The sequence below is a fragment of the Pagrus major genome, chromosome 20 (genome assembly GCF_040436345.1).
Source record: "Pagrus major chromosome 20, Pma_NU_1.0".
Taxonomy (NCBI): domain Eukaryota; kingdom Metazoa; phylum Chordata; class Actinopteri; order Spariformes; family Sparidae; genus Pagrus; species Pagrus major.
Window position 1 is genome coordinate 25,495,870 of NC_133234.1, and position 18,771 is coordinate 25,514,640.

Here is an 18,771-nt window from a genome sequence, read left to right on the forward strand (position 1 = left end):
TCTGTGCCTTTTGTAAACTATGAGTGTGACAATTAACAGTGTAGTACAAACATTAATCTACTCTTCAGTGCCAAGTGTAGGTTACTAACTTTGTTACCACTTCTGTGATTATTAACCACTTGTCTCTGAATTCCTTTTAAAAAGAATTTACATGTGTGTCTAAAAAAACAGTGAAAAACAACAAATATGTGTTGAACGATGAACTTTTAACTTTTTTTGAGCAGGAATAACTCTTTGTACACTATTAAACTCGTAGCTATAAAACTAACAAAACTTTGTCGCTTTTTCTCTGTAGCTCTTAATTATGCAAATCAGCTTCCTTTCTGCATACTAATCACCAAACACGCCTTAGATACCGAGAGAGAGAGAGGGGAGGAAAGAAGGGGGAGAAAAAAAACAGCGGATACTTGAGACAAAATGAAGGGAAAAGGCCACAACATGGCGTTTTTCCCACTTCTCCTTTTTCTGTGTTCTCTCTCTGCTGTCTAAGTGGACATCACGCACGTCGATGTGTGTAATAAGAGAGGAGAAAACACACCCAGCTCACCATGGTTTCTACGAGGCATGCACATGTATAACAGAAAAGAAAAAGGAGGAGAGGGAGGAGGAGGATGAAGAGGAGGAGGAGGAGGAGGAGGAGGGAGGGTTCAGGTCTGGAGATGTCTGGGGAATTAAAGGGAAATTGATTGTGCAAGCTCGCCCTCAAACATCTGCAGAGTAAATATTACACAGCCTGTCCCTGAAGTCACACCTCTCATGACCTATGTTTGTTTTTATTATTTCTGCTTTTCACACACAAAAAATATTTTTTTAAAGAAGTAAGTTAAAAGTTTCCTTGTAAAACCACACATGTGCACGAACAGAAAAGTCGAGAGTCACATGGGGCTTTTTTTCTGCGGTGAATGCAGCAGTGGGTGGCTCGTTCGTCCTCTCCCTGCCCTTCCTGCCTTCATTGTGGAGTTTTTTGGGGGGTGATATTGAACTTCAGGCTTGGAGTCGAGCCCGCAACCTCAGCCCCCTCATGATCACTGAGAGGAGAGAGAGAGAGAGAGGACATAATGTGACCGCTGCAGACAATCCTCTGGACGGGATCAGGAAGATAGTGAGAAAGAGAGACGGCTGTGTGGATATGGGATGGGTGGGGGTGCATGGGTGTGTACTTCTGAGTCTGTTTTTCCTGTTTTCAGTCAAGTTTTTTAGTGCTTTCTTGTTTCTTCTAGCCTGCTAAGAAACACTCTTCAAGCATCTGGTAATGTATTCTGCAGTCAGCTCTCTCACCACTGCCAACACTGGGGCCCAGAGCTCCCAACAATCAAAAGCATGGCTGTGTGTGTGTGTGAGTGTGTGTGAGACAGAAAGTGAGAGGAAAAAGACAGGTTGATTTACATTACTATGTATGCACGGGCATTCTCCACATAATGAACAGCTCCAGATTTCCTCTTGCTTGGTAAATATTTGATGACCGAGCGGCGGGAATGATTTTTAGCGAGGAACCTATAAGCTGCTCAAAAGTTGTATTTCAAACCCCTCTCTCTCTCTCTCTCTCTCTCTCTCTCTCTCTCCCTCTCTCTCTCTCATTCCCCTTGTCCTCTTCCCATGTAAATAAGGCCAACTCCCCCTAACTCCACACACCCCTCTGAGGCAGTTTAAAGACCCAACACTGTCTCCTTGTCTCCTTGACAACCAGCATACACTGGGGTCCTGTCGTGGCCTCTCTGTCTTTTGTGTTTGGGAGCTCAGAGAGACAGAAAGAAAGAGAGAGAGAGAGAGAGAGAGGGAGAGAGGGAGAGAGAGAGAGAGAGGGAGGAAATGAAGGGAGAAGATGAAAACAAGAGTGGCTGAAAAAAAAAAGATAGGGAGGATGACATCACGGCTATTTGGTCCCAAAACTGAAAATTTGGTTCGTAGCCCAACCATGATGAGGATGATGAGGATGATGAGGATGATGATGATTAGCCAGAGGCACAAAATGGGTGGCAGCTCAGTCTGAGAGAGAGAGAGAGAGAGAGAGAGAGAGAGAGAGAGAGAGAGAGAGAGGCCCAGGGCTGAATGGGGCATTGTGGGAAAGACAGTGGGCACACTGGGCAGCAGCACAGAGAACACTAACTCACAGATCATGCCAGAGAGTCTGAAAACACCCACACTGGGCGACAATGGCAAACTTCATCGCTCCACTTGGCCCCTTCTGAATACACACATACAATGGCAGAATCCAAATAAGATGCTCTGTTATTCGGGAAATTCAACACACTAAATTCCTTCAGTGCCTCTGTCCCTTTGACCGGCAGCAGATGGCCGGGGCCTGCACAAATGTGCGTGTACGTGTGCATGTGTGTGTGGTCTCTCTCTCTCTCTCTCTCTCTCAAACTCTCCTCTGTTGCATCATGGGTAAGCATCCCAGCAGGTTTTTAGAAAAAGTTGGGGAAAAACATTTGAAGCATTTAAAGGCGTGACAGGTGTCATGTGGGAGTTGTTTAATCCCAGCAGATGCAGAGAGAGTCGTGGAAATTCAACTAGTATCCGTCCCGACCGGGAACAAATTAAACTAAATCAGCCAATTAAATCAGACCTAATTAGAAAGAGGACTGAGGAGCTGCAGACCCAAGAGGCTTGACCTTTTCTGCAGCTGGTCAGGGTTCACTGTCAGCTCTCTGCTGCCTCCCTGTGCTGCATGTGGGGAGCTGCAGGGGTTTTACTGACTGGTGTCAACAGACAAGTCAAGTAAAAGTGCTGCACTGAAAACCTGACCCCAGTAAAAGAACAAATGTGGGCTATCAACATTAAGATGTACCTGAAGTACTCAAAGTAAAAGTTATCATTCAACAGAAACGCTCATTTCAGAGTGTGAGACTTAACTTAATCCATAATAATGCATTAAAATGTACAAGTTCATTTATATTTAGTTGGTTATTATTCATCTGAATCTGCACAGTAACTTATAATTAATGCTCACAAGTAGAAAGTAAATTAAAATATAAAGGAGTAAAAGTAAAAACTAGCATAAAATGGAAATATGTACTTGGCACTGATGAGTAGAAATGAAGAGTCAGACTGATCTTTGCATGTAAGCTGAAGATTTATTCAGGGTATTTTATTATTCTTTGTCACTTTTTTACGTTTACATTCCTCGGCTCAGACGGACCAACGATTTGTTCATGTCCTGGTTGTTTGAATGAATTTATCAGCACTACAAATGTTTACAACTACACTTTCAGAGCACTGCCCCAATGTTTAACTCCAACAGCACAGAGAATGTATATTTATTCATATTTTATTACATTTATTTATTCCTGGCACTATTGTACATATAGTGTACTCTGACCCTACTTCTTCACTTTTATACAAGTCTTTAACTGTTGTCACTTTAGTGTGTTGTGTGACTGCAGCGTCAGGACGACTGCTCACTCAGTTACTTGTGTGCAATGACAATAAAGGAACTCTGATTCTGGTAATTGATCAATAAAGCATTATTAATTAAAGGAACATTTATATGTTTAATGAAAAGTGAAAATAAAATTCTATGGACATTCAGTTATAAGAGGCAAAATATATCAAAGTATATCTGTCACCAGGGCCGTAGGCAGGATTTTAGAAATACTGAGGTCATGCAATTGTTTATTTTAATGATATGACAGATATGATAAAGTATTATAATATATATATATGAAGATATCACAGACCCAGAAAAAAATTGGAGGATAAATGTGATTCTTCAAACCTAAATGTTGCTCTTTAGCTGCTGTACTTTCACTTTACCAAAGTATAACTTGTAATAGAGTATATTTACTTGGTGGTAGCCTGTTGCTTCTTTTACTTCCACCATTATTTATGAGTTTATTTGTGAAATGTTTCACCAATATGATCAAATTATGGCCTAAAAACACAATATTCGCAGTTTTGACCTCGTGAATCTGTCCTGCTGTCCTGCGGTCAGTCCTGTGACGTCCTGCCTGCTTCACCGTGAGTCCTCGGGTGACGTAAACTGATCCCAGATCTGTGGAGGTGTCGTAAAATCGTGGGACTCGCTAACGTCACGAAGACGGTTTTGTTGCTTAACTTATCGCTTTTAAAGTGTTTGTGGTCTTTTAATCATGTGATGAAAATGATTTTTATAGCAACATTGTCAGTTTTTAACCACATTTCGCGGTTGGGTAACTGTTGTTGACGTAACGACACGTTTGCGTCATTCGTCGCTTTACGGCAGAGCGTGTTGCTGGAGGTCAGGGGCACGACGAGAACCCGAGCTCGGTGATCTGAAACGAAAAACCCCGGTGTGTTTTCACTTGGATAAATCACGAAGGATTTAACAAACAGCCTCAACAGGACGGCGACTGTTGCTGCCGGTGAATCCCGCAGCTCGTCGTCGATATATTCGTCTCTGATTTTGAGTTTCGCGACATAGCATCGCTTGCTAGCGTTAGCCAGGTTAGCTCGGCTAGCACCTCCAGCAGCTCCCCACCCCCTGGCTCCAGTCTTCGCCAGGTGACCCCCTCGGATCGCTCACAGCCATGGACAACAACTCGCAAGGATCGGGAGGAGGCAAGGCCGGTCTCGGGGGTCTGTTTGGAGGCGGTGCCCCTGAATACTCGAACACGGAGCTCGCCGGTGTCCCCTGTGAGTCTGATGTAATGTTTTACTGTTACGCTAGCTGAGTTAGCTCTTGCTGTGGTTAGCTTAAAAGCTACTTCTAACAGCTAAATGTACTGTCATCTAGCTTCATAGCTGTTATATTTATGTAATCTGTGCTTACATGTTGGTTTATATAAAGAGTCAGCTAACATTTATGTTGTAATGTCATTTCAGTGACTGGAATGAGTCCTCTGTCCCCTTACCTCAATGTCGACCCTCGTTACCTGGTTCAGGTGAGCTACAGCTAAAGCTAAACGTGGAGTTGCAGCTGTTTTCTGTCGGTGGATTAATGTGTGTTAAGGTGTATTTTCTGACGGTAACAGCTGCTGATGTTGTGTTTTAGGACACAGATGAGTTCATCCTACCGACAGGTGCCAATAAAACCAGAGGGAGGTTTGAGCTGGCTTTCTTTACCATAGGAGGATCCTGCATGACAGGTGAGAGATCATTAACACCTGTAACATATAAGTGCCACTCAGTTTACTTCTGTTCAAGAGGAGAGGTTTTGTATTTTACATATCAGAAGCATAGAGTGGCCAGAAGTATGTAGACACCCCAGACAGTTCACTCAGTTTCCTTTACTTTTGGTCTGTGGTTGTTTTTAAAGAGACATTTTATTTAAAAAAATTTAAAGAAATCTAAATATTACAGCATGCAAAGATATTAAAACAATAGTGACCTCCAACTTTGTGGCAACCATTTTGGAAATGGCTCTTTCCATTCCCTGCATGCACAGAGCCAGATTTGTAACATCCTGGTACTTCAGTGTGGATTAACATGAACAGTCTGCAAAGATTTGGCCTGGACTCTCTGGTAGATTTTTAATCTCAGTGGGATTATTCCTGGTAAAATGAAGGTCAAATAAATTAAATGAACCTCGATCGCCATGTCCTTTGGGATTTACTAAAGGCGCACTCACACTAGGCAGTCCTTGCCTTGCCCAAGCACATTTGACCCCCAAAGTCCAGTTTTTTTGAGTAGTGTGAGGAGGGACAATCGTGCTTCGGTATGGTACAGCGCAACTGGGCCAAGTGTGAGTCTGCCCTCAGACAAGGAGTCAGACTTTGGGGCCCAACATCAGTGTTGGACCTGATCTTGATGATCTTGTGGCTTTTTTCCCAGCAAGTTCTTGCAGTCAGGTTCCACAAATCTTGTAGAAAGTCTTAAGCCAAGTTTACACAACAGGATCTTGGCTCCTATTTTCCAGTTGCTGGTGGTTTTTGCAAATGAGCACACAGTCCCAATCACCATGTGTGAACTGTTTGAAGACGCAGTCTAGGAGCTGACCAACAGCTCGCTGAAGCCTCTGGATATCTAGCAGGCTGTATATGCGGTTGAATCGCTGACGTATCGGACATCAGGATGAGCTCCAGCTAATGAGAGCAGACACTCCTCTCTTTTCTACCTCTCCTCTGCTGTCACCTGGAGCAGCAATCCTTGCTACCCCTGCATCCATATTCGTCCTCTCACCCATATAATTTTCTTCTTCTTCCTTCTTTTTCAATGCAAATCAGCTCTCAAACAACTTGGACTGCTTGGACTGCATCACTTCTGTTATAATCACAGATTTAGGCTCATTGTTTTAGAGTGACGTGTTCAACAATCACGTTTGGGTGGCCACAGACTTTTTGGCATAGTAAATCTAGTGTAAATGAAATTTAAATATCAGAAAGTTTTTAGTGTCCATTGTTTTTGTATCTGCTGATTGTGTCACTCAGTCTTTCTGATTCTTTGTTCTGATGACAGGAGCAGCACTCGGAGCAGTAAACGGTCTCAGGATGGGTCTGAAGGAGACCAGAGACATGGGGTGGTCCAAACCTCGTAATGTACAGTGAGTATGAGGCCAGAGTTCAGTTTACCAGCATTAGTAGCTCTAATATCACGCATGGATTAGTTGACCTGTCCTCTAAATGTTTGCTTTCTCTGTCTGCAGGCTCATCAACATGGTGACCCGACAGGGTGCTTCATGGGCCAACTCTCTGGGCTCTGTTGGTAAGACCGCTATAATGTAAATGTAAATAATAATGCATTGAGCATATAAGATAGAAATGTAAGAAATGAACATAGAACATGTACATTTCTGTTTGAGGTGATTCGTATGTCAGTTTTCAAGTTTCCCTCTTCTGAATGACTGTGACTGTGAAAGACAGATGTGTTATAAGATATAATTTTGGTGCCTCTTATAAAATAAAACTAAGTGCATTTCCCTCTTCCTTTGCAGCCTTGTTATACAGTGTCTTCGGCGTGGTGATAGAGAAGGCCAGAGGAGCAGAAGACGACATCAACACAGTGGCTGCTGGGACGCTAACCGGGATGCTCTTTAAGTCAGGAAGTAGGTGTCTTTTCTGCTTTATACCTGTCATTACTGCACAGTGTACCCACAGGTGTTATCGATTGTAATAGAGTACTTCAAGATGTGTTTTGATGAGATGAGAGGATGTTGCATCAGAGCCAAAGTTGCACATTTTTAAATTAGTTTATTTTATGGGCAATCTGACAGAAAAAGGACTGATACCAACAAACAGAAAAATGCTGAATATCAGCCCTGATAATCGGTCTAATACAGAGGATAGAACAATGAATGATATTGATATGAAATGTTACTGTGAAGGACGAAAAGGTAACACAAATTGCATTATTTCTGAGAATTGACAAATGACTTCACACTGTGTGAAGTAGTGTGTTGATCCCTAATCATCTGGCTGAACTAAAGTAACACGCTGTTTGACGGATGGTTGGGCTGTATGTTTATTTGATGCTCATACTCGACTCCATCACTCATTCTGCTACAACTGTGTGTTTGCAGGTGGATTAAAGGGTGTAGCTCGAGGAGGTCTGGCTGGTCTAGCCTTATCTGGTGCCTACGCTCTCTACAACAACTGGGACCACATCACCGGCTCCTCCTCATCGTCCTCCAGGCTGTACTAACCTCCCCCACACACATCTGCTTCCACATTAGGGCCAAATATCCCTCCGAGGACACAGCCTTTAACCACAGCGCTAAGAGGACTCTGGTCAAATGCAGTGTGCTTTTCAGGGACGTGTGAGCTGCTCCCAGCTCGCTGGTTCGTTCCCATCATCACCACTTTTACTTGCCAGGAGCATACTGGGAATCAAAAGATGTTTTTGAATCAGAAGATGTGAAAATGCGGACTCAATTCCACTGGAGATCCAGATGTAGACCGTCCTATGACAACCCTCTCTTCATTCATCCTGTCACGGATCTGAACAGACCCTGAGAGGATGTTAAACAGAGGAGTGTTGTTTGTTATATCTTTGTTTATGGGAGACTTATGAGTCTTCTCTGATGCTAGTTTTAAAATCAGTGAACCCATGAAATGTGGGTTGAACGAGCCAATTTGTAAGATGGCGTGTGTGGTTCACTGGATGAATGGCAGTGGATTCATGTTCTGGTTTTGGACTGAAAGACTCTTCAGTTGGAGAAGAGCAAAGAGATTTACGATCTACAAACACAGAGCTAAGCCTTGCGGTCAGTTCTACTCTTGTATTTATTGAAGCAGTGCTCTGAAGTCACTGTAAAGCTGTACTGGAAGTGCGTACTGTTTATGTGTCTCCATAAACCCGCTGTATTAAAAACTATAATTAAAAAAAAAAAATGGGAAATGTTGACAAAGATTTTGCTTTTAGCTGATTTTATTGCACAAATGTTGACTGGATGTAAAAAGTCATGAGTAGTGTATACTATGCAGCGCTCCAAACCAGAGTAGTGCGTAGTGAAGACTGTTAGAAGACAATTGTTGCACATTCAGAACGTGTATTTACATCTTGAAGTGGTTTCAGTTCCCGGTGGCTTTTAGAAAAAAACAGTCTGTGGACATCGGACATAAAACAGAGCAGAGCTTATGTTTGCTGTCAGTCTGGTGGTAACGCTCAGTGCAGGAAGAAGTCCCTGATGCGTGTAGCCTCGATCCAGGGGATGTAGGCGGCTGTGCGGGTGAAAACGCTTGGTTTGTTCTCCACGGTGCAGCCGATCGGGCCGAAGCTCACCACGCCGTGCACCTCCCAGCGGTCGCGTCCCAGCTGGCACAGCAGAGGACCACCGGAGTCACCCTGAAGAAGAGACGGCAGTGATTTTTATAAACTAGGTGTGAAAAAACATTTTATTTAAAGCTGCTGTGAGGGACCTTTATTTGTGTTGATTCTGGCGGCCCCTGTGGACGACAGCGGTAACGTCACCAGCTTCTTTCCTCAGACTGTGACCCAAATAATTCATCCGCAGCTCACCGGCAAAAAACTTTTTTTCCCATGATAAGTCATAATTTTAAGATAAAAAAGCCAACATTGAGATAAAAGTCGTATTTTTTCTTTAACTGGTGGAAATGAATTTTCATATGTTGACTTTTGACCCTCAGGCCATCGCTAGGTTTCATTCTTCCCCTGCTTCAGAGGAAATAAAGCTAACTGAAACAATATTGTTGCATACCTACTACAAAAGAGTTTGTTTAAACTGACCTGGCACGCAGCAGGCGGGTCCTCTTTGTCCCTGAACCCGGCGCAGATCATGGAGTCTCGGACACGATCGCCCCAGAATTTCTTCTGCCGGCAGGTCTTGAAGTCGATGATGGGCAGGCGCGCTTGATTCAGGGCTTCTGCCAGAGACACGTTCTCCTTCCCGCCTGAAATGTGTTCAAACAATCAAATCATTAAAACTGCATTTTTACTTCTACTCCCTACTGGACTTCTGTAGCCAGGCCAGAAGTGTGGTCATTTTGGTCCAAACTGAAACATCTCCACAGGGATGAATCCTACCGACTTTAATTATCCTCTCACTTTTCAAATCTCAAAATAAAGCATTGAGTCTAGGTTGCATTTTACAGCAAACTCTTCTGTTTCTTATAAGATCAATAGACCTGTTGGCCTCCTCCTGACCTTTTACGTCCCCTCTCTTCCCTCCACTCACCCCGGGTGTCTCCCCAGCCTGTGACCCAGCAGTAGTGTCCCGGGTTGAGGCTGGTCTGCTTGCGCGGCAGGCAGGCGTAGCGGATGAAGTTTGACGGGTTGATGTCTGTGGCAGCCTTCACCAGGGCGATGTCATAGTCCAGCTCGCTGTGAGCGGGGTATCGGAAGTTCTCGTGTCTGTAGATCCTCTTCACCGGGAAGATCCTCTCCGCGGTCTCTGAGCGCTTCAGCTGGTGCTTCCCCAGGACGATCCTCCAGCTCCCAGCATCCTCAGCTTTACCCCTGAGAGAAGAGTTAGAGTCAGGCCTCTGCGCTTCTCACTGTGTTTCTCTTGATATTTCTGTGATAGTTTCTTACTTTTGGAAACAGTGAGCAGCAGTTAGGACCCAGTTCTTGTGGATGAGCGTTCCTCCACAGACATGAATGTAATGTTTACTTCCTCTGGGACGAACCTACGAGAGAGAGCAGACCTCCTCAGTGATGTGACGTTACGTTAGAGGCCGACTCAAAGATGAACATTTTAATGGTCCCTGTAGCTCTCACAGAAAGATTACGTACGTGAGAAGGAGCAGTTCACCAAGCACAGTGCTCTCAAGTGTTTTAGGTGCTACCCTGGTTTCTATGGAGGGTTTCAAGGGCCAAAACTTAAAATATAAATACATCAATAAATATATAATTAAACGCAATTTGAAGACGTCACATTTGGCTCGTGGGTAATTTTGCACTTATATTCTGACATTTAATCCATTTAATTGAAAACACATCAACTAGTGTTGTTAAAGTAACCAAAAGTACAGATATCGTGTTAAAATATTACTTAAAATAAAAGTGGAAGTCTCCCACATGAACAGTACTTAAAGTGTCTGATGTTAAATGTACTTAAGTATCAAAAGTACATGTAAAAGTAACGTGTACATACATTTTCATATATAAACACACGAGTCAACTGATTATCAGCCTGTTCAATTAACTGATCCGTTATTCAGCATATTTCTGATAATTGCAACCACCTTATTGCCGATAGAAAGGAATAATAATCATTTTAAAACTCTGACGTCTCTGATGCAGCAGTTTAATTAAGTAGTAACTAGAGTTATCAGTAAATACAGAGGAGTTAAAAGTGTAATATTTGCCTCTGAAATGTAGAAAATGGAAATACTCAAGTACAAGTACCTCAACTTGTCCTTAAGTTCAGTACTTGAGTAAATCTACTTAGTTACATTCCATCATTCTGGTCAAAACATGCAGCCTTTAGAAGGGAGACGAGTTCAGTCGAGCCTCTTGTGCAGCTGCTAACAGTGTCCCCAGCTCACGAGCTCCCACTCCCCAAAACACTGACCCACAAAGAGATTTACCTGCAGAGAGACCTGCCAGGGCCAGGAGTGAGGCCTGGCCTCGTTCCCAGACACAATCCTCTCAGCCATGTTGGGCTTGAAGTGAGCCATGCCACAGTCCTTGGGCCAGTCTGAGGAGAGGAAACACAAAAAAACTTTCAAAAAAAGTCACAACAAACTGAGAAAATCAAAAAAATTGTGTTGAAGTTCGTTCGTAGCTATCTCCAGGTGTGTTTCTGCCCTCACCCAGGTGGAGCAGCTTGTGCTGCGGCTGTCGTCCTGGGGTCAGTGTGTATGCAGCTGCGGGCAGAGACGCCTTGCTCAACAGCAGCGGCAGCAGCAGAGAAAGAAGCAGAAGCAGAGGAGGTCCAGGCACGGCCATCGTCTTCACACAGAATCACCGGCCAGCACACATCCCACGCTATTTATACCAGGCAGCGAGCACACACAGATGTACATGCACAGGTACACATGCAGCACACACACACACACACGAGCAAACACCTCCGGGGACAATGAGCCGTGTCACAACAAAGCCCTGGATTGTTCTCCTGTAGCTGTGATGTTCTACTGCCGCTGAGAAAAAAGAGGATTTCAGGGGCTCCCATCAGCACTTTCACATACATACAGTGTAGTATGGTCACAGTACACCAACATGCACACAGGACAAAGGAAACACAACACTGTACACAAACAAACATCATGTCACGTGACTCAGAGGAGTGACATAGTGACCTCAGAATGACCTCAATCTCTGATATCCCAAATCTCAACTGTAGTTCATCCTGTGTCAACATGACTCAGTAGCGATGTGGTTGTATCACCTGCCTGAGTGAAACGTTTGACAACTGTCGGACGGATCGCCACAAAATTATTTACACACATTCGTTTCCCGCTGAGGAGGAGCTGTAATCATTTTGTGTTGCTCTGACTTAAATATCACAGGTAAAAACTACAGTTTTATTTTATTTTTTTACAGTGCATACCTCCTTAATTCAATCAGGCCTAATCCAATATGAAAGAAAACATTTAAATCGCTACCTCTGGATTTATATTTGGATTCAGATCAAATTGTACTCACTTATAAACATCAGCAACCCAAACAAGGCTGATTTCTGTAGCTCACAATGTTAAAGAAAGTAAGAACTTCCCTTTATCTGGATCCACACTAAATGTTAATGGGGTCTATTTGGGGCCGTGACCCATCCTTTGTTTAAGTTTCATGCACATCCGTTCAGTAGTTTTTGTGTAATCCTGCTCACAAACCAACAACCAAACAAACGGAAACTGCAAAACTGAAGGGTTTAAGAGCATTATTGTGGCCACGTTTCAGGGCCACAACACGTGAAGTCATCAGTATGCAAAAGATCGCAATGTGATTGGTTCCACACACATTTGTATTTCTGTTACAATAGCAGGATATGAAAAGAGCGTGGCTCCACACGGGGATCAAACCCCAGAGCCTTGTGTATGACCTGCTCATCGATCAGCCTCGACCCAAACGCCACGGTGCTTGGATACTTATGCAGCCTATGTCACTTATTACACTTAAGACAAACCAAATCCTTTTTTATGTGATCATGTCACGTTAGCTGCTCACGTATTTACCGTCACATTGCAACAGACATACCTCGCCTCAGCTGTACTCAGTGCTAGTTAGCAAATGTTAGCATGCTAACATGCTAGACCAAGATGGTTAACATTTTTAACATTATACCTGCTAAACATCAACATGTTCACACTGGTACTGTGATCTGTGCGTATGCTAATTAGCTTTTAGCTAAAACCACTGCTGTGACTGAGGCCGCTTTTCCACCAAAATTAGTGGGTCTACGCAGGTTTTTTAAACGCGGTGACACCCTGTCTGTGATTTTTATCTGAAGCGTCACGTTGTACGTCACTGATACAGTTGTACAGTTGTAACAGAAGAGAAAACAACAACAGACTCATTGTTAAAGAAGCGTCTGTGAAATGATTGATGCGATTTGAGCGAAATGACTCTTTTCATTGTCATAATTTGAATTTAGCGTGTTCACCGGGGTCTAACGTTTGGATTAAAGCCGAGCCGAGGTGATAAAAACCCGTGTCTACTGCAGAGTCAGTTGACCCGGGTGTAAATGCAGAGTTTAAACATTACCACTGCACACAAAAGCTGATCTTAGTTGGTTTAAGTGGGATTTTTGACCAGTGGAAAAGGGCTATAAGTAGGCTGCTGCCTCACAGAGCTACCACCTTACATACCTTGATCACAATTTAAAAAACAAAACTCATTTAAGGGATCTCTTTCAGAAGTATTATCATGCAATGTTAAGCCAATATATATTTTAAATCAGTATTAGCCTCAAAAATCAAGAATCCGTCCGGCTGTTGTTGGTTCATCGGAAAAAACAACACATTTATATAATTCTTTCTAATATTTTCCATAACATATTCACAGCTGTCAGTGGAAATATACTCTACACAATAAACAGTCCCGATCTAAACTGTTGCTGTCGAGGCAGAAAGCTCACAGACAGACACCTCAAAGCCAAGCGAGCCAGAACAAATGGACTAAAACTATCTGCGAGACGCCACAAGAAGTCAGTGGAAACGCACATCTTTATATGATTTGGGTGTATAGACCCTTTAAGACCAGAAAATAAGACTAATTAAATGCAAAGAGACTCTCGCCTGCTCTACACACATCTGTGAAAATATGACAACAATACCTGCAGTGGAAGCCACTAGTGAGTGGAGCTTTTTTCTGTGGTGAATGAGAGAGAATGTGCCCGCTCATCTGAATGGCAGCGCCTGAATGGTCAAACCTCCCGACTGCGGTTCACCAAGTTTACACACAACTCCACTTTCTGCTTTGTTTTCCACAGCTGACGAGTGGAGCGAGTGTGGGAAGAGAGGGAGGCAGAGTTTCATGGCTCGGTGTTTATTCTTATACAACATGTTTGAGCTGACTCTCCTCTGGTGTGATCATCTGAGTAAATATTTGAGTAAATCCTGACATGTGCAACCATAACAATCGACTCATTTGTCAGCTGTAATGAGAGGGGAGATGCTGCCTGGAGAAGATTATGTTGTCTCGCGTTCAAATAGGCTCAAAGATTTATAACAAACAAAACTCCAGAAACTTCTTTGAAAAAAAAGTGTAGAAAACCAAAAAGTGTACAAACACAAAGCCTGTTACTTAAAACAGAGCTAAATAAAGCAAAGTAGAACCTTGTGTGAAGTGTAATTAAACAAAAGGCGAAGATCCCTTTGTGCAGTTACGTTCAGGAGCTTCACCGTAGCTTTGGAGACACTCAGGCTTAGAGGACAGACTTGTGTGAGCGAGGTGAAATTTGATGATGTGGTGTACGTTTTACTAAAATGTCCTCCATTTATGCTGATTTCTTTTGGTTGGATGACTAAAAAACTTGAAGTATGTTTCAGCTGCTGTTGTTGCAGACTTTCTCTGTCAAGCGTGGGAGAGAAGGCAGAATATTTTATTCAAGACCGAGCTGCAAATTAATTTGTAATTTTGTCACAACGTGAAATGAAATAAATTATTTGACCGCGGCAACTGAACTTTTGGTGTCTTGTAAACCAATGAGGGTTGAGCACTCTACAGTATCTGCAGGACAATTCTGCAGGACTGTTATTATAAATATCATGTTTTTAATAATACTCATGCACTAATGTTTTACAGCTGTAGCTTGCTGAGGTGGAGCTACTTTTAAGTGCTTTAATGGAGCAATAAGCAAGAATCTTGGTTTAATTTTTTTTGCAAAAATCATCGTCTGAATCCGAAGAAATAACAGTTTGATGTTATTTCACAAAAATCTTTTTTGTTTCAAATATATTCACAGGAGTTAGCATGCTAACCAACTAGCCGGGCCTGTCCTGTCTCCTAATACCACCTCCTTCTGAAATGTAGTGACGTAGATGTAAAGAGTGTTATAGTTTGTTAACTTATCACAGATTTATCAGTAGTACAGAAAGTGCTCAATATATTTGTATATATTGTCATTTAGAAACAGTGTCACAATTATTATTTGTAAAGAATATCTGCTAAATGACTTTTAAAAGTCTCAAATATCAATATTAGTATCAGTATCAGTGGGCGCTCAAATACAAAATAGTATAAAATAAAAATACTTCCAAACTGGACCCATAAAAATACTTTTCATTCATTTAATTCCTTTTAATTTAAAAACAAACATTTTTAGAGCAGCAGAGACACAAAGACAACATTTGGTTTTATTGCACATCTACATGAACGAACGTGTTACATTCAGGTAGTTTTCTTACTAATTCACCGGTAACTTTCATGAAGACGTCACTAGAAATGCTTCTACCCATCACTACACAGCAAGTGTATATGTATGTTTTTCAGAGGTGGTGGGGAGGGGGGCACAATGAAGTTACAGAAAAAAAGTCCTAACAACCACAACCAACAAGTTAGGACAGCTAAATGTAGCCTGAGAGGCAAAACCCAGGGAAATATAGCCTCAGAGCACTCGCTGCTCCACGTTAACGGCTAATTTTACACATTAAAGTGTGTACACAGGAGGACACACATGCAAAGACCTGAGTTAAGCTTGTTGCTGCGGGTGCACGGTAACAATAAAAATGATTATAACTGAAAATAACTGAACTGAAAACGTATTTTTATCGACTCCTGTCTTTTGTCATCTCCAAATATTTTGAATAGTGAGTGCCCCCCGTCCATCTGTAGTAGATATGATGCCCTTACAGCTAAACAGTGGATCCGTGTGAGTTTCATCTCCACCTCCAACAGCAGGATACAAACTACGTGAAAGTGAGAACTGCTCCCAATCTCTCTCTGAGCTTCATTCAGAGTGTATTAGTCGTGCCTTTGTGCAAACTGTGGCCTTAAAGCCATTAGATTAGTCTCCAGTATCAGTCATCTGCCTTCCTGGAGGCTCCACACCAGCCCGGCCTCCTAAACGACCGGATCACGCTCTTCTTGCGGCCGTGTGCAATCTCTCGTGAGGGTGACTTAGGACTGCTGGTGGCTTCCTCTCCGTACACCTCGTCCTCTTCTTTTGCGTTGCCTGCCTCTGCTCGGCTTATTCTGCGAGCAACTTCCACTGTTTCCTCCTTTTTGCCTTCCTCCTCCTTCTCCTTCCCCTCGTCTGGTGTCTCCTTACTCTCGGCCTCCGCTACAGTCGACGTAATGATCGTGACGGGCGGATTAAGCTCTGGGGTCATGACCTTCACCACGTTTGATATGACAGGAGGCTTTGGTGCCTTCTTCTTCTTCGAGGTACGTCTAACCGGTCGGGGGCTGTTCTGGACCTCCAGATGCTTCAGTATGGCGGTGCTCAGAACCTCCGGGTCCACAGATGCTCCGTGAACGTCCCACGTCATCCCGTCCTCGTCCCACTGCACCTGCTTCATGCTGCTCCTCCTCCCCAGCTCGTCCCTATCCACCCCCTGGATCTTCAGACATGACCTCCTCCCGTCCAGATCTTGTGGGGAGTTCCACGTCTCTCCATGTCTCTCCTCCTCTTCTCCGCTGCTCACTGGGAACATGCTTGAGGATGGCGACACCAAATTGGAGTTGGAGCCCACCGAGGACTTCAGGTTCAGTCTTGATCCAGGCGGCGAGCCCAAGATGGAGTGGGAGCCCATGTTGGAGTTGGACGTGTTCATCCTGAGGCCCCACAAGGAGCCGACCGGAGTGATCGTCTGCACCGCTGCGTCTACGAGCTCCAGCCGTGAAGTCATTGTGCCCTCCTCCCTTAACGTCTCAACCTTTTTGATGGCCCCTCTGGTGTTTAAGTTGCACTTGCAGCAGTCACCCAATTGAGAGTCGCTCACAGAAGAAACAAGGGGTGACTTCCAACTCCGGCCTGTCGGACAGCTTTGCCCCGTCTGCCATGGCAGCTCAAGATAGCAGACTGACGCTCCTGATTCTTGCTGCTTCGCTGGAGAATTCAGCGTCAGGCAGCTCGACATTTGCGCTGGACTTCTAACTCCTCCACTCTCTGATAACTGCATGCTTCCAGGACTGTGCGGTTTTTCAATCACGTCATCGACGAGGCTTCCAGGATCCGATGACGCACCTCCCTCTGCTAGGCTGACGGACGACGGGATCGGGGAAGGGAATGTGAAAGAAAGCAAGTTATTCTCCAGGAAGCCTTCGTCGTCTGTGCTGGTGTGCTGGTGGAGATTGGGGGAGTTAGCCGGCAAGGGTGAGGAGGTGTGAGGCTGCAGGGGAGGCAGCAGTGGAGAGGGCAGGGGCGAGGAGGACACGAGTAAGTCTTTCCGCTGATGTGTGTTCAGGATTATAAACGAAGAAGAAGTTGTTAAAAGATCCTCCGGTGGTAAAGTCGGTGTCTGTAGGGGGGAGATGAGGGGAGAAGTTGTGGTTGGTTTGGGCACTGGAGACTCCGGCGCAGGAGAGTGCGGGGTTTCCTGGATTAGACTCGAGGGGCGTGAGGTCCCACCTTTCCACACGATGGTGTCTGGAGTGCTGCTGCGGCTTTGTGTGCTGCCGCTACACTCGCTCCAGCGCTGCATGTTGATAATCCGCTCGCTGACGGCAGCAGGAGGATTGTGCGCCTCCATGTTTTGGGCCGTAAGAGGAAACTGGTGGCTGTTGGCGGGCTTGAGGTGCTGCCACATGTGAGGGTGCAGCGGCTTGTGTGTCACTGAGTTCTGCTCGGAGGTTGTGTTGGTGCTGGAGCTGCGTCTCAGGTCCGTTATGGTCCAGGCCGGGTCCCGCTTGTGCGGCGGCCCTGTCGCCATGACCACATCCATGGAGCTCTTAGAGAGGGAGAAAATGGGTGCGCGATCATCCTCATCCTCCGTTCCTGCAGTCCCAGCTTCACTGGAGAAAGAGAGCGACTGACTGCCTGAATAACAGACTGGCATGTAGCTCTCAGACGCAGGGCGCTCAGCCCTCGCCATGGCAACAGCACCAACCTGGGAAGAAAGACACGTCATTGAGTGTTTAATTGCTCTTTATCATTAAACTTTCATTGACTGATTATTTTGACCACCGCAGCAGAAACAAACGTAAGTCGAGGTACGGTCATAGCTCGATTGTCCCAGTACACAAGCACCAGGGGAGAATCGATTTATTGATGAAAGTGTGTCCGACTCCACCACGGTAGGTGGCGAGACGCACTGTTTCAGCTAGTTGCTACTGGACCTTCACCCGGTTGACCTATGACGTCACATACCAAACAAGTTAAGAACCGGCAAACGGGCTGCACAGTGAACGGTGAAAACATAGATGACTTTTCGGTACATTTTGTACGTACCTTACACGTAACTTTTAGTACAATTGAGATACACGCTATCCCTCGACCCCATTCTCATGTCGCCAGGTTCAATGTGAAGCTACAGACAGAAGCCAGTTAGCTTAGCTTAGCATTGACATTTAGGGCATTTAGCAGTTGTAGTTGTGGTTGAGAGTGGGAACAGGGGGGAACAGCTTGCCTGGTGTCTTTGCCATCGCTAATGACCAAGAAATAGTCCTCGCACACAAAGAACCTACAAATTATAGTTTTAACACTTAATTGGTTAATTGATGAGGTTTAAAGGTGGATTTTGTTCCCTTAGGACAAAGCCAGGCAAGCTGTTACCCCCGTTTCCAGCCTTCATGCCAGGCTAAATTAAACGGCTGCTGTCTCAAGCTTCATATTTACTGTACAGATCGTCTCGTCTGACCCTCCCGATTGTATTTTCCCAAAATGTTGAACTATTTCTTTTCATTTTTTAAAATTTCTCTCTGACTCTGAAACACACCCTCATCCCAGTTTGCGCACACACGCCCACACATTCACAGGCACTCCCAGATTAGCCTAATGGGATTACACGATCCAGATTATTAAAATGCAGATTGATTGAGACAGTTTAAGAGAGCATTTGGCCTTTAATTGTC

At 44.3% G+C, this 18,771-nt stretch overlaps 2 protein-coding genes across 2 annotated transcripts; one reads left to right on the forward strand and one right to left on the reverse strand.

Annotated features, from left to right (window-relative positions):
- The first annotated feature begins 4,202 nt into the window (after window positions 1-4,202).
- timm23a (translocase of inner mitochondrial membrane 23 homolog a (yeast)) lies at window positions 4,203-8,265 on the forward strand. The gene is made up of 7 exons (XM_073489526.1): window positions 4,203-4,614; window positions 4,804-4,862; window positions 4,973-5,066; window positions 6,376-6,460; window positions 6,563-6,621; window positions 6,851-6,961; window positions 7,436-8,265. The coding sequence occupies exons 1-7, from the start codon at window positions 4,509-4,511 to the stop codon at window positions 7,555-7,557; spliced, it is 636 nt and encodes a 211-aa protein (XP_073345627.1). The 5' UTR covers window positions 4,203-4,508; the 3' UTR covers window positions 7,558-8,265.
- A 43-nt stretch (window positions 8,266-8,308) lies between these two features.
- LOC141015446 (elastase-1) lies at window positions 8,309-11,265 on the reverse strand. The gene is made up of 6 exons (XM_073489525.1): window positions 11,130-11,265; window positions 10,905-11,014; window positions 9,907-10,001; window positions 9,551-9,831; window positions 9,103-9,266; window positions 8,309-8,700 (listed from the first exon to the last, which is right to left on the reverse strand). The coding sequence occupies exons 1-6, from the start codon at window positions 11,263-11,265 to the stop codon at window positions 8,521-8,523; spliced, it is 966 nt and encodes a 321-aa protein (XP_073345626.1). The 3' UTR covers window positions 8,309-8,520.
- Between the last annotated feature and the right edge of the window lie 7,506 nt (window positions 11,266-18,771).

What these genes read in the sequence shown, in the direction of transcription:
- timm23a (XM_073489526.1), top strand. Translation starts at nt 4,509, where the DNA reads ATGGACAACAACTCGCAAGGATCGGGAGGAGGCAAGGCCGGTCTCGGG. An exon ending in ACCCTCGTTACCTGGTTCAG is followed by an intron (nt 4,863 to 4,972) that starts GTGAGCTACAGC and finishes GTTGTGTTTTAG; the next exon opens with GACACAGATGAGTTCATCCT. An exon ending in CAACTCTCTGGGCTCTGTTG is followed by an intron (nt 6,622 to 6,850) that starts GTAAGACCGCTA and finishes CTTCCTTTGCAG; the next exon opens with CCTTGTTATACAGTGTCTTC.
- LOC141015446 (XM_073489525.1), bottom strand. Translation starts at nt 11,265, where the DNA reads ATGGCCGTGCCTGGACCTCCTCTGCTTCTGCTTCTTTCTCTGCTGCTG. An exon ending in CCTGGCAGGTCTCTCTGCAG is followed by an intron (nt 10,002 to 10,904) that starts GTAAATCTCTTT and finishes TCTCTCTCGTAG; the next exon opens with GTTCGTCCCAGAGGAAGTAA. An exon ending in ACCCGCCTGCTGCGTGCCAG is followed by an intron (nt 8,701 to 9,102) that starts GTCAGTTTAAAC and finishes TCTCTTCTTCAG; the next exon opens with GGTGACTCCGGTGGTCCTCT.